The 14572-nt window shown below is 33.9% G+C and overlaps 1 protein-coding gene across 1 annotated transcript in view; it reads right to left on the reverse strand.

Annotated features, from left to right (window-relative positions):
- Positions 1-5326: 5326 nt before the first annotated feature.
- The window catches only part of LOC129225581 (uncharacterized), an 18392-nt gene continuing 9146 nt past the window's right edge, over positions 5327-14572 (reverse strand). The window contains exons 4-7 of the mRNA XM_054860032.1: positions 12717-12824; positions 9385-9435; positions 7740-7817; positions 5327-5627 (exon numbers count right to left, since the gene is read on the reverse strand). Of these exons, the coding sequence (XP_054716007.1) occupies positions 5574-5627; positions 7740-7817; positions 9385-9435; positions 12717-12824 (291 nt within the window). The 3' untranslated portion in view covers positions 5327-5573. The remainder of the gene's footprint in view (positions 5628-7739; positions 7818-9384; positions 9436-12716; positions 12825-14572) is intronic.

Consider the following 14572-nt stretch of genomic DNA (forward strand, 5'->3'; position numbering starts at 1 on the left):
TAGAAAATGTTAGGCAACAAAATTGTTTGCTGATAGTAGTTATCAGTTAAATATAGTTAAGACAGCTAATAAGCAAACTCGGAAACAGCGTAGGTAGCTGTTACAGAAAGTTCGATGAACAATCAAGACAGCTGATTGCCGCAACGACAGTTGTTTTCTTATTAGTAGGCCTTTATACATTAATCAAATTAAATGGTCGTCAGTTTTTTTTTTTTTTTTTTTTAGTGCATGGAGAGATTGAAAATTAAGGAAAAAAAAGAAACCCGGAGTCGGCATATTTTCAAACGACTCTGACTCCTTTACCCCAAAATCTGTTCGACTCCACAACCCTGATAACAAGTATTAGTCACTCTAAGAAAATACTTTCATGCTATTTACTGTGCCCTCCTCACTCTCTTTCCTTCTATCTTTACCACTCTTGATCCACGGTAAACCACGCAAGCTTTCTGCCAGCGCCCGCACTGAGAGGTTTTTTTTTGGACATTTTATAATTTGTCCTTTTTTTTTACAAAAATAAATTTGAGCATTTACTTACTCCGCTTAGCGCCCCTAAAATATGGCGCCCGGGGCACGAGCCCCGTCTACCCCCCTCTAGTTACGTCCCTGGAGTTGCTGGCAACATGGATGCCTGTTACTTTTACCGAAAAAATTTCAGGTTTTTTTTAAAGTTTGATAAGCATGAAACTGCGGTCCTTGTCTGGAGTGACTGAGCTGGCGGTATATTTCATGTACTGTCATGTACTTATTGAAGAATTTGCTGCAGGGGTGCTTGAGAAGATAAAGTGTCACATTAATAGTATTTTACCTGTCTTGCTTTCTGCTTTTCTCTTTTTACAATACGTCAATAATTATCCCAAGACTTTAAATGACAGGTTTTAATTTCGTGATTTTGTGTCATTTCGGAAGGATTTTCCAACTCTTAATCGTAAACCAATAAAATCTCCGAATCACTATCATGAACTTTTAGCAGGCTTGCATTCCATTATTACAATTTTCGCTTAACTTCCTAGTTATCAGCCCCATCTGATTGAATCTTGTTGACGGTAACATTAATTACAGAAAATTCGGTACAAAACGGAACGTGAAAAATGCCTAGTTAATGAAATCAGAAATGATCCTTGCGAAACATATGTTCTCGAACAGGCTGTCTTCCTTTCATTCAGAGATAGTTTAACTTTTGAAATGTGAAAAACGCATTCAAAAATGTGCAATGCGGTTTTTTAAAAGCATGAAATTATTTACTTATTTATAGCACTTCTTTAAATACAATGTCAAACAGACGTTTTGCCATTTGAAGAGCAGATTTACATATTAACAGCACTTTTCAAAATACAATATTGCTAAACTTTTTTTCAATGAAATTAGTTTTGTTCTCATTGCGCCGTCCTAGATGGCAGCACATAAGAATCTGCCTTTTAACATTACAGTAGAACCCCTGATTAGAACCGAGAAAGAAAATCATCGACGATGTTTTAAGTGTAACTTTTCGATGAATAGCTCCAGGTGAAATGGGATGTGTATGTTTAGTTTTTGCCGATAGTGATTAAAACAATCTTTGAAAGAATGCCTCACTTATGAACTTTGATGAAGTATCAAGGAAGTTATGGCGGACCCACACAAAACACCTTTGAAAATTTATATACACATATGATTATGTTTATTTGGCTAACAAAACGAAAGTCTCCATTACCGAAAAACAAATGTTTGTTGTTATGTTTTTCAGTTCTTCAAGACTTAACAGAGCCTCATATGAACGTGGACAATAGCTTCTTCCTCAAACATTCAATATAATAGCGTAAAAATTCTCTTTTTTTATAATCAAATGCTGAATTATATGAATTACCCGGCTATCGAATACTATATTCTCTATGGTTTGTTATATGGATGCATTAGTTGCCAAATCGATTAACTCCACTTACAAAAAATCCTCATTTCTGCTTTAATAGTGCTTTATCAATGCTTAGCATGCGAATTTATAAATAAGTTTTGGTTCAGTACATTTCTGACCATGTGATGGCAGGAAATGTAACACGAGGGCCTATTCACCCCTATGGATAACACTATCTTCTTTATTACTTCTCCCGACGTGTTGTTTCATAGAATTGATCGATTTGGCAAGTGAGGCATCTATATTTCGGGTAAACCTGCTAAATGACCAACAAAAAAAGAAAAGTAAATGTAGTAAAATTACCAACAGCAACATAATTATAGTTGCCGAAATAATAAATCTTAGTAGTTCTCCTGAATTACGTCATCAGCAAACACTATTTTCGTTTGGCTTTTAGATTGAAATTTTATTTATTTTCCGATTATCGGTTTTGTACTTTTAATTGAAAAGTTATCAGTGAGTAGAATTCCTCTACGCACTAAACAGTACCGTTCAACTTAAGGATATAAATAAAATTGCAACAAAAATAGGCATGCTTCGTTTCAACGTATGAATTTTCTGTAAATTTGTTATGTATCGTGTGCTGTTAATATATCTGACGCTGTTCAATTCTTTAATAATATGCCATTTGTACACACCAATCTTATTGGTTGACGTTATCTTGAGGCACGCTTCAGAAATTTTTAATTTTCTGAACTACACATATCGCCCATGTTTAACTGCAAAATATAATAAAAACATAGCTCAATTTTCCGATACATGAACGTGATAAACGCTCGACAAATCGCTATGTTGCATGAGCTTTTGGACAGGCTGATATTTTTCTATTATCATAAACTAGAAAGTCGCCTGTCAAGATATGACATGTGAAAATTGCTTCTACGCTTCTACATTTTACAGAAGCAATTGCCTGTTTGGTGATATTTTGACCCTAACACCAGTAAATTAACCCTAAACTCCAGTAGATAGCGTTTATTGATTTCGTTTCTTCATTCCCCAGAAATGACACAGTTTTACCAGTAAAACAGTTAAGTTACCGGATCGAGTTCAGCCTTGTCACGATAAAGTCTTTCCCTGCATGTTAAACATTACCAAAGCATATTATCAAATATCATGCGGCGGCGCGAGTTTCATTGTTGAAACACGCGGGTTACTCTATCATAGGCTATTATTCATATGAGGATTGGATCTTTTGATTATATCCAATGCCATTTTCTTAAACATAAAATTATTTTTAACTGTACTTTTCCAAAAACATTACCCTCTAAAGAAGGAAGAAATGACGCCAAAAAACTAAAGAGCAAATTTTCAAGTCCTTAAATCCACAACACTATCTCCACGTAACTCCTAGAAAACAGGTGATTTTTTTTTCTTCCTCATCAGCTCATCTTATTAGCTAATCCCTGTAATAATGTAGCAAAGCATCCGTTTTGAAAGAAGAAATTCACGAATTAAACTTATTATGGTGTGTAGATTCAGCTTGCATATTCATGTGTTGTGCATGATCTTACACACACGCATGAGTTAGAGGAATGTTCATTTGAAAAATGCAATAAACTTTGAACAGCAGTCACACGTTTTAAGGCTCCGATAAAGCAATCAAAGATCGAATTTCTTGGACCTAATTTATATGAATTTGCTCCGTTGAAAGTTGTGTTGTTATTGATTGTAAATACGTTCTAAATTAATTTTAAAGAATCAGTGCCTCAAGTTTTATGTTAGGAAAATATGTTTCATATTAAAACAGGTTAACAACCTACTTCTTTAATTGTTTTATCTAAATTTTTATGATTATTTAAAGTTTTGTATTCACAACTCCAATAAACAATAGGGGCGCTGCAACCATAGTCTAATGGCGGATAAAAAAAGGTAAAACAAACAAATGCCGGAACTTATAACTTGCTTTGAAGCTTAGTGAATGACAGTACTTTTTCATAGTGTTTGTGGAAAGCTTTCTTTTCCATTCCTCTGAAATTATATTACACCATAAACTTTCTGAAGCCTGTAATTTACCAGAAAGAAAACACGTGGAACGGAATGTTTTACCTTTTTCGGCAGTATTGTTAATTGCGGCAAGGTAGCGTATTCTAGCTCTGGAGTTGGCGAATTGTTCTTTTGAACTGCAAAAGCTGTTTTCTTCAAATTGAACTGAGGCACTAGTACTAGCGTGTAAAAAAAAAGTTAGAAATTCTTCTTTCTCTTCCAGCTGAAGTGTAACAATGTGTATACTTCTGCCGAAACAGGTCTTCTTCCTCTTCTAGAAAGAACATGAAATAAACCTTTTCTTTTTCAAATGGCCCAGTCATTAATTGAAGATTTTTGACGGTCAATTAATTTTTTCACATTCCCTTCAAACTTAACATTTCTAGTGCAGTCACTGCGGAGTTACCGTTTTGGTAAAAAATTTAGCTAGAAAACTCAATTTGACAAACGATATTTTGATTAGAATGGCGAGCACAAACTAAGCTATATTTCTGGGTAAGTTCTGCGTTTTGGAACAACTTCTCCGTGATTTACTTGAAAACTTACATTTATGATTCTTCTTCTCAGTTTTTCGAGTCCTCAAAGGTATATTTCACAAAGGAACTCGAGTGCCTGCATTGGAAGACATGACTTTGAATGTTTAGCCTGGAGAGACAAAGGTTTCAATGCACTCTTCTTCTCGTGTCAACGGTCAAAATGACTGGAATTTGTTTCCCATCTCTTTCTTTAAAATAAAATAATAATAATAATAAATTAAATGCAGTATGTTGATGTATGATCGATGTCAGTTGCGTATGGTGCAATAATGGAGCTTTTAAAAATTATTTAATCAAAGTTTATAGTTAAGTTTATATTGCATGATTACATGAGTAAGAGTTAATGTGTTACATTCTCTTATGGGTGAGAAACTGGCAAACACTGAAACAGTGGTGGATGTGTATTTCAGTACAGAAATGCCCTCTGAACTTTTTTGTTTTGTTAGTTCGAATAAATTCCTACCTCTTCAGTATATTCAACAGGAAAGTCTTAACTTGTTAAATAATAGTTTTGTCTGTCGACAACTTCAAAATGGAGTCGTTTGATTATGTGTTAATGTACCTTGCAATTCACACATACTGTTCATTGGTATTTCTCCTCTCTGTCTTATTACGCGTTTTCATATGTTTAAAAAACAATCTGAATCCTGGAATGTACAAATTGTCAATCTGTTGTTCCTTAAATTATTGATTCAGCATCAAAACCACGAAAACGTATCCCCTTCGCTAAGAATAATAATAATGATAGAATAATGATAATAATAATAATAATAATAATAATAATAATAATAATAATAATAATAATAATAATCAAAAACTTTGCACCACCAAAACAAAAACACATTCAGAAAAATAAATAAATAAAAATAAAGTTAAAAACAGAAAAAGAGGTGTGAACTAACATCAATCGTACAACACATAAAATCATTCGGAGTATTTTATTTGCCAAAACAATCAACCGAATATTTTTTTCTTGAAATACAGGCTAGCTCGAGTAAAGTTGGGTTATTTTGTAATCCAATTCTTATTGCTTCCATAACATACAATTCCTCAAAGCTCTATGTAACACTCTCAGCCAAAAATCTATGATTGAATGTAAATCAAAAATTTGAGAAGCCATTTCATAAGTATTTTGTGAATCCTCTGCATACTGGCGTGGACATTTATCAGCATTGCGGTTGATTTGACTGGCAAGATGCGATGAAATTCAAGAAACATGGCTGAAAATCAGAAAGAAATTAGATAATTAAAAATGAAATATGTCTTTACTAAAAATACTGTAACTAACTATTTAAATATTACTTTTTTTAAATCTTAAAACCAAAACTGCAACTTTAAATCTCAAATAATATGTATTTTTAATTAAACAAGAATTGAAGTTTTCATGCAAAAGGTTTCATGCGACCATGAAAAATATATTTATTTTTATTCTCTGGAACTTAATTAGAACGAGTGTTTTCGTGACATCTGCATGTATGGGCCTATGTACGTATGTATGTATAAATATTCATGAATGTAATATGTATAAATGTAATGTATGTTTTGTATGTATATACACATATATGTGCGTATATCCGACAACTCAAAAATGAAAAGAACCCCAAAACTGAAAGACAATCCCCTAAAGAAGACCTGGTAAACTCTACAGCCTCCTACGTTGAGGACGTCACCGATAAAATTGAGACTTTTTGCCGATACAATATAAAGACTGCTTTCAGGACTAACCTTCGAATTAGTGACCTACTACGATCAGTGAAAGTTGCCAGAGATACTTTGTCCATTACAGGAGTTTACAAGACTCCCTGTTCCTGCGGATCGGCCTACATTGGAACGACGAAAAGAAGCATTAATACAAAGAATCGAATATCAAAAAATTGCCGTCTGGGTCACACCGAGCGGAACACAGTTTTAGTGATGGAATCAGCAGGAGGGGGGGGGTGAAAACACCCCACCCCCCCAGAGCCATTGGTTTTAACATAAATGCAAATTCTAAAACAGTAGTTTATTCATATGAAAATGCAGTTTTGATTATAAAAAAAAAGTCCCTTCTCAGGTTTTTTTTATTTAAAAGAAGCCCCCCAGAAGGTATTTTACATCAAACAAACCCTTTCTAGAGGTTTTTTGATTAAAAAAAACCCTCCAGAAAGTATTTCTGTTTGCGCTAGTGATAGGATCCACGACATTAAATTTAAAAAGACCTAAATTACTTTCAAGTGCTTCGCACTATTACGCCAGATTACACAAAAAAGCCTCCGAGATTTTCAAATATTCCAACACTTTTAAGAGGAAGGAAGACGGGGTAAACATCAACAAAGTCTGGCTTCTTATACTCAGAAAAATCATCCTGAGAGAAGCCTTCTGCCAACCAGTGACGAGTACGTCCATCAGCCAATCTCCAACCAGAACGAAGAGGGCGCTAGTGCTTCCCCGATAAATATAGGAACAATTTAGACATCTGCGTCAGTTGTCAAGTAGTCGCTTCACTGGAAGCTTTGTCCACGCCGTTACTGAAGACGACCGCCGCAGATGCTGTCAAAACGTTTGGAGATGCTACACTCGGACCACGACACAACAGCCTAGAATCTTTGAATGTTATTGACACCGGCCATGAAAGCCATTATTCTTACCTAAACTCTAAAACATATAGGGAAGTATACAGCCGCTATATAAGAGGCCGAAGCATCAGCTTAAATTTTGCCATTTTGGATCGGATTTTCACTGTGGCGGGGTTACCAGAGCAAAGTTTCGGGTTTTGCCAAACTGGCCAGAAAAAAAAACTTTATTAAACAAAAAAATTTACTTGTGTGGCTAATAATTGCTCGCAGTGAAAACTCAACAAACGCGATAACTCGCCAGAAAAGACAAACTCGCGCTCCGATTAAAAATGGCTGATCTTAAGCTGATGCGCCGACTCATTTATACAGAGGCTTTAAGGAAGCAGAAGGCTAAAATTACGTATGCAGGAACTGCATAGTCAAGTTGTGTACTGGACTCCTTTGAACGGTTATCTAATTCCATAAAGAACGCTTTGCACTTTTCTGCAGCATATCAATGCAGAAATCCAATGCAGAATTCTGCAGAATATCCAATTTTATTTTAATGCAAACTAGTAATGTCATAAGTTGGGGACCGTTCAACCTTATATCGAATTCCCCCCCCCCCCCCAAGTTGGTGACAAAAATATATTTTAAAAACTCAATTAGGTTTTTGGTCCGAATTGTCTTGGAAATATGGTGTTTTCTTTGTTCTACTTTCTTCCTTTACATTCAATGACATGGAAGACATGTAAACATGCAATGAATCCCAAAAGAAAACATTTCTGTTTTACTTACAACGAATCTAAGGGTGTTTATTTCTCTCCTTCTTTCCGCTAGTGTTAGCTCATCAGCAACATCTTGCACTAGTACTGGCTAAAATGAAACATGAAATACGGTTACTAATTAAAAAATTCATTAAAAAATGTAAAATATAAAATAACAGCATTTAAATTTCAATGGTGGTAATTTTTTAGACTAACTTGTCAGTAAAATATTGTTTTTTTTTTTTTTATTTTACGTAACTGTTTCACCGAAAACTAGTCTGACTGAAATAGGAATACTTCCAATGTGCAAAAGATTAAACTATTCTATTTATCAAAATACGACTGAGGAAAGAGAAGGTTGTTTTTTTGCCAATAACTGTTATTGGCGTTGTTTTAAAAAAAACATACTAACATTTCATCTTTCAATCCAAGTGAGCTCATCCAAATGTAAGATTGTACAGACGTATGTGTAAGAAATTATAAACTTAAGCGTAATGAAATCAATGCAATTATTTCATTAAGTCAGCATTTTACATAACTTATGCTTCAGTTATTTATCGTTTTCAGGCTTAAAATGTTGCTGGGGGGGGGGGGGTGAATATGTGACTTTACACATTTACCCTAAAAAATGTCGCCTACTTGCCCCAACTCGCCATATTGAAATCAATTTACACTGTCTTGGGAATGGCTTCATAAAATAATCTGAATAAGACGTCATTTGTTTCGACAAAATACGGGCTACTCAATAGTAAAAGGTTTTGAGAATTCACTCCACTATTATCGCTTGTAGAAGAAAATGACTACACTGTTAAAAATTCAAGTAACAGTTACGGTAAATAATACTATAAAATTGAGTGTTTACAATACAGAAAAATATCACAGTGAATTGTACCGAAAAAATAAACGATTGCAGCGGCAAGTGATACTTACACCACGTGATTTACAATGCGAAGCAGATAACATTGCATTTCCCCTCACTCGATGTGTTCCAACTCGTATGGTCAGCAACAAAGCCACCCGTCAATCCGAAGGTCTCGAGATCACAGACCTGCTGCGCGCATTTTGCGTTTTTAAACTCCCGTTTATTCGACCGTAAAATTTTACAATAAAATGGGATTTTACGGAACAAGTTACTTGCAAGTGTTACTAGTGCGGTGTCATCTACTTGTGGTTTTTCCTAAACGTTGGGAAAAATTTACGTTCTGCAAGTGAACCTGCAATTCAGAGACAGACTCTACTTACGTCAATAGCTTCAGATATCTACTTATAGTTTTCCTTTTTACTTCCTATTTTGATTTAACAATTTTACAATCAATTAATGCCGCCTGCCTTGTGTAGTGGTCAGCGAAGTCTGACTGCAACAGGAAGGTCCGGGTTCAAACCCGGCTTTGGCATGCAAGTACTTTCTCTCTCCTGTCCTTGTTCTTTCTTTGTGTGAATGGTTGCCTACCCTATAAACGGATCCTTATATCATGCGTGTACTGTGGAAGTCGAACTTCACACCAAATTACGATACAGAGCCGGAAAAGTGAAGCAGCGCATCCCAAATTGACAACCTAGGTGGCACACAACAACAACCACAATCATTTAATGCTTGCGATAGACTTAATAAGCATTGACATCATGTATTTATTACAAGTACCACGCCAATCATGAAAACACGTATTTAAACTTACTACTATGTCCGGATTCAAAAAAGATTCTGTCACTTGTTGTCCACACCGAAACTGAAATAGAAAAATTTCCACAAACATAAAATTTTTAAATTAAAAACATACAGTATTTAAAAAAATCGAATTTAATCTTTTTGTGAAGACGTAAGAGTTATTAGTAAGTTTTTTTAGAAAAATGGGAAAAAATTGAGTCGTTAATTGGGGCAGTGAGAAGCAAAGAGATGTAAGTACCAAAATTAAAAATTTTGTAGATAACCAGTACACAAATAGTAGCTGAACCTCTCCTCTGTTTTGGGAAAAGAGATAGTATTTATAGGCCTGGGAGATACTGCTATACAACATGATTTAGGAAAACCTTTTACTGAAGGACTGCCTAGGGCCATACCTTTAAACGCATTTTACTCAAAACTTGAAAATGTCCACTTACATCCCCTTCTCACCGTTTCAATTGTTCTTTCAATTTGTGTTGGATCCGCCGCAGAAGCATTGAAATTTTTTCTCCTTTATTTATGAATGAAATTACCTTTTTCATAGAAAAAATTTAAAACTTTCAATACAAGTTATTTTTTGTATAATTTCTTATTGCTTATAGTGTGAACACTTTAAAGAAACGATAAGAACATTAGTTAACGCGTATGCGTGAATTTTACAAAATAGCAATCTTTTTATTTTACAGATCCATTCTATTTTAAATTAAGTTTAAGTGACTCTAGAAAATAACTTTTAAAAAAACACTGAATATCGTCCCACAGTGCATTTCCAGTACTAATGAAAAACAACAAAGAAACTCGCATGTGTGTGAATAGTACACTATTTCCAAATAGAAAATTCTCATCTCCAAGTATTTGTCACAAGTGAAAAGAAAACAAAAAAATATTTTGAACGTGCATAAAATAAAAGTTATATCAAAAGATATTTTTTTAAAAAAAGTAACTGTGAGAGAACTAATTAAAATATTATCGTTAAAAAGAACATCTGTTCATTTTTTAGAAGATCGTACAGCACCGTTCATTTCGAGGAGTCGGTCTCTTGGATCAGTTTGGTCGTGAACGGCATGGCACATAAATATATAAGTGAAATGCGCTCAATACTTTTGGTTCACCCAGTATACGTACTGACCAAATGAGCATACGCACTCTATCAAACCAATTGATAGAATCTTGTGACTCCAGGGAAAACAGTTTACGCTTTGTAAATGTAAAATTGACAAATATAATGAAACTAGAAAGTCGCCTGTCAAGGTATGACGGGTGAAAATTGCCTTTACTCTTCTGAACGAAGATATCGCCTGTTTGCTGATATTTTGATAGTTGAAATTTTAACCCTAACTCCAGTGGATGAACCTTAAACTCCAGTAGATAACGCCCACTGTCGACCACTTTTTCGTTTCTTCACTCTCCTAAAATGACGGTTTTACCGTTAAAACGGTTTCGGGACCGGATTCAGTTCAGCCTCGTCACAATAAAGATTTCCCCTGCCTGTCAAACATTGCCAAAAAATATTATCAAATTATCATGCCGTGTGCGCGAGTTTCATTGTTGATGACGCCAACGGTACCTGATCTTTCGCTATTGTATTACTAGAAAGTCGCCCGTCACTGTTCTACATTTAAACGAAGCAATTTCCTGTTCGGTGATACTTTGACAGTTGAAATTTTGACTGTAACTCCACTGGATGAACCCTAAACTCCAGTAGATAGCGTCAATAGTTAATAGTTGACCCCTTTTTCGTTTCTTTTCATTCTCCTAAAGTGACAGTCTTACCAGTAAAACAGTTAAGTTTCTGGATCCAGTTCAGCCTTGTCAAAATAAAGCATTCCCCTGCATGTCAAACACTACCAAAATATATTATCAAATTATCATGCTGTGGCACGAGTTTCATTATTGATTATATATAATAAGATAAGCGTTACTCGATCATTCGCTAATATATATATATATATATATATATATATATATATATATATATATATATATATATATATGAGGATGAGGATGTGCTTTTTTTCTCTGGCCATATGAACACAACATAGATCATTATTTTGCTTTCTTTTTTCCAAAAGAAAAACAAAACGTGATTAAGTCTCTCTTTTACTCAAATACATGCTGATGTACATTACGAATTTTCGTCCAGATAGTTTCGTGACAGATTGCAACAAAATAACCCACTATATACACTAATGTCTACTAATAAAATAATTCAATGTTACACACTCCTGCTATCAAAACAAATGACTCAATTTGGTGGCGCAAGAGAAGGCATTACACACATTCTTTTAAATGCAATTCGCTGAAAATTTTATGATTTGTCTTAAAATTTATTATTTTCACATTACATTTAAAACGCACTTTAGTCTACTTCGTATTATTATTTTGTGTATATAGTTTATATAGTTTGTATAGCTTTCCAGAGGGTTAACTTGCTTAAACTGGGATAGAAAACAGTGTGATGTTGTTAAGGTTATCATCAAGGCTGTGGAGACATTGCATGGTACATAGGGATGAACGGAACATCTGCTTAAATAATTTTGCATCGCATTATCATTGAAATTATTATTGGTTTTGAAGAAATAAGTAGAAAATGACAAACAAAATATGAAAAGTGGAGTAATTAAATGGATAAGAAAAACATACAATGAAAGTTTTAAAAATCATTCTTTCTTCAAATATCAACGAATTAAATTAAATTTTGTTTAAATACCGTGTTTCCTTCTTAACCCTTTCAGGGGTGCGTCATTAATTTTTTAGAAATCTATTGAAAAAACACTGTAAGTAGGTTTATTTGATCATATAGACTTAAATTTTTCAAAAAAAAAAAAAAAAAAAAGGATTTTTTTTTTACGCAGGTTGTGGTATTCCCATTTGTTTAACCCCCCCCCCCCCATCTAGGGCAGGAAAAAAACGTGTTTTTGCATGTAAAAATGAATTTAAATCTTTTAGAACAATACGATTGAGTACCTCAGGTAAAATGAAAAAAAAAATGGCTCACTCTTTCCGCGCTAATTAAAAATTTGAAAAACAATTCCTATTTTTGAGTTCAACAAGAAATTGAGAATATGAAGATTTGAACAAGAAATTGCTCTAACGGAGAAAGATATTTTTGTTGTTCTGCAATTTAATGTTGTTCATTGAAGTTTGAAGAAAAGGACTCAAGCGATTTTAATTCAAAAATTTTTTGAAAAAGCTTATATAAATTGGTGGTTCTACTGCGTGACTACAGCCACTGAAAGTATTAAAACTTCCTCACAAATGTGTTCTTAATAATATGTTCTTGTTACGCTTAAAACAATTTAATTTTCATTTGTGTCTAGTGTATGAGGAATAACTCTTTCTTACCGCAAATGACGACGGGTTTTCACAAATCCAACTACCGTCCTTCCAAAAATTGTTTCTATCTGCAACTCCTGTGCAACTTGATGTTCTCTCTATTACTAATCTATCTGTCTAAATTGAAAAATTAAAAAGATGTGTTAGAAGGAATTCATTACAAAAATTTAAAATGTTTTTAGTAGTTAGTAAGAAAAGTACAGGGTTATTACAAATGATCTACCCAATTCCAAAAAAATTGTGCTTATTTGAGTATCAATTCTAAATGAATAATACTTACAGCAAGAAATAAAGGAAATGTCAAAGTTTTTTCCCTGTTGTACATGTTCGGGATTGGTAACGGTTTTGCCAGGCCGGCGCCGCTGGAACAATTGCCACGGCCCACCAAGATTTCCTGATCTCACCCCATTAGACTTTTTCTTGTCGGGTTACGTAAATGAAGCTGCGTACGTCTCACCTTTACCAACAACTCTCACCGATCTGCGGAACCGTATCACTGCTGCTGTGCATTCTGTAACAGAAGATATGCTTGCACGTGTGTGGGACGAGTTTATGTATCGTTTAGATGTTTTTTGTGCAGCACAATGGGGACACATTAAACATTTATAAGCAATGGTAAAAAAAAAACTTTGGCATGTTCTCTATCCCTTGCTGTAAGTATTATTTATTTAGAACTGATACTTAAATACCAGTTTTTGAAATTGGGTTCACCATTTGTAATAACCCTGTAGATTTGACAAATTAAAACCAAAAAAAAAAAAAAAAAAATTCTAAACACAAAATTAATTTAAAAAACACACTTACACACATTTTGTGATTTTTCACGAGAAATGCATTCTGTCTAGCCACAATCGAATTTATTTTAACCCCATCCACTCCCTTCGCAAATAAATAAATAAATAAATAAATATATCAAAATAAAAATGCACCACTAAAGGAAAGTAATGGTTTTTCTCGAACAGTCCCATTACTTCTGAAAACCACGTTACTTCCATTGTTTTGTTTTGGACTTTAGTTGCAAAGCTGGAAAATTATTATTTTTCAATGATTTTAGGCAGAACAATGACATTATTTCTATTTGAGGTTCTGCTTGAGGAAAAAAGTTTTATTGTTATTATTTGTCAATTCTACTCTTTAACAAACAACATTTGACGCAAATAATTTTCCTTAGAACAAAAAATCATATTTTGAAACGAAAACTAAATAAAAATCTTTATGTTGTACTATGTTTTTTTTTTTCTTTCAGAGAGTAATATTTTAAAAAGGAACTCAAAACTACATTTTATTCAGCTAGTTTGTTCTCTTGACATGATTTATTACAACTATTTAAACTGTTTTAGTTAATGTTTTGCCTACATTTCGGGTGTTTCAGTTCCCTTTTATTACAAAAATTTTCGGTACCCGTACGGCTTTGCCCGTAGTAGAAAATTAAAAGGTCATTTGGTTCGCCTATATATTTACAAATAATAGATAATGATTTTCTGGCCAATTTGCTAGCCCATGTTACGGTAATTTGCTCGTCCATATCATGATAATGTGCTCGTCCACAAAATGGTAATTTGCTCGGTAAACTGTTTTTAAAATTGGAATGGAAGAAGAACAAAATCGAATTTCTGAAAAATCAGTTCGAGGTGCACACCCCCATACTACAAACTAATTTTGTGCCAAATTTCATAAAAATCGGCCGAACGGTCGAGGCACTGTGCGCGTCACAGACATCCTAACAGAGATCCGGACATTCAGCTTTATTATTAGTAGTAATAGTAAAGAAAAGATTTCATCCGAATTACTCCCATCACAAATGATAACTAAATCAACTTCCCTTTTATTTATTTATTAACCTTTTTAAAATGTCTATACGATTT

The sequence above is a fragment of the Uloborus diversus genome, chromosome 7, assembly GCF_026930045.1.
Source record: "Uloborus diversus isolate 005 chromosome 7, Udiv.v.3.1, whole genome shotgun sequence".
Lineage (NCBI taxonomy): Eukaryota > Metazoa > Arthropoda > Arachnida > Araneae > Uloboridae > Uloborus > Uloborus diversus.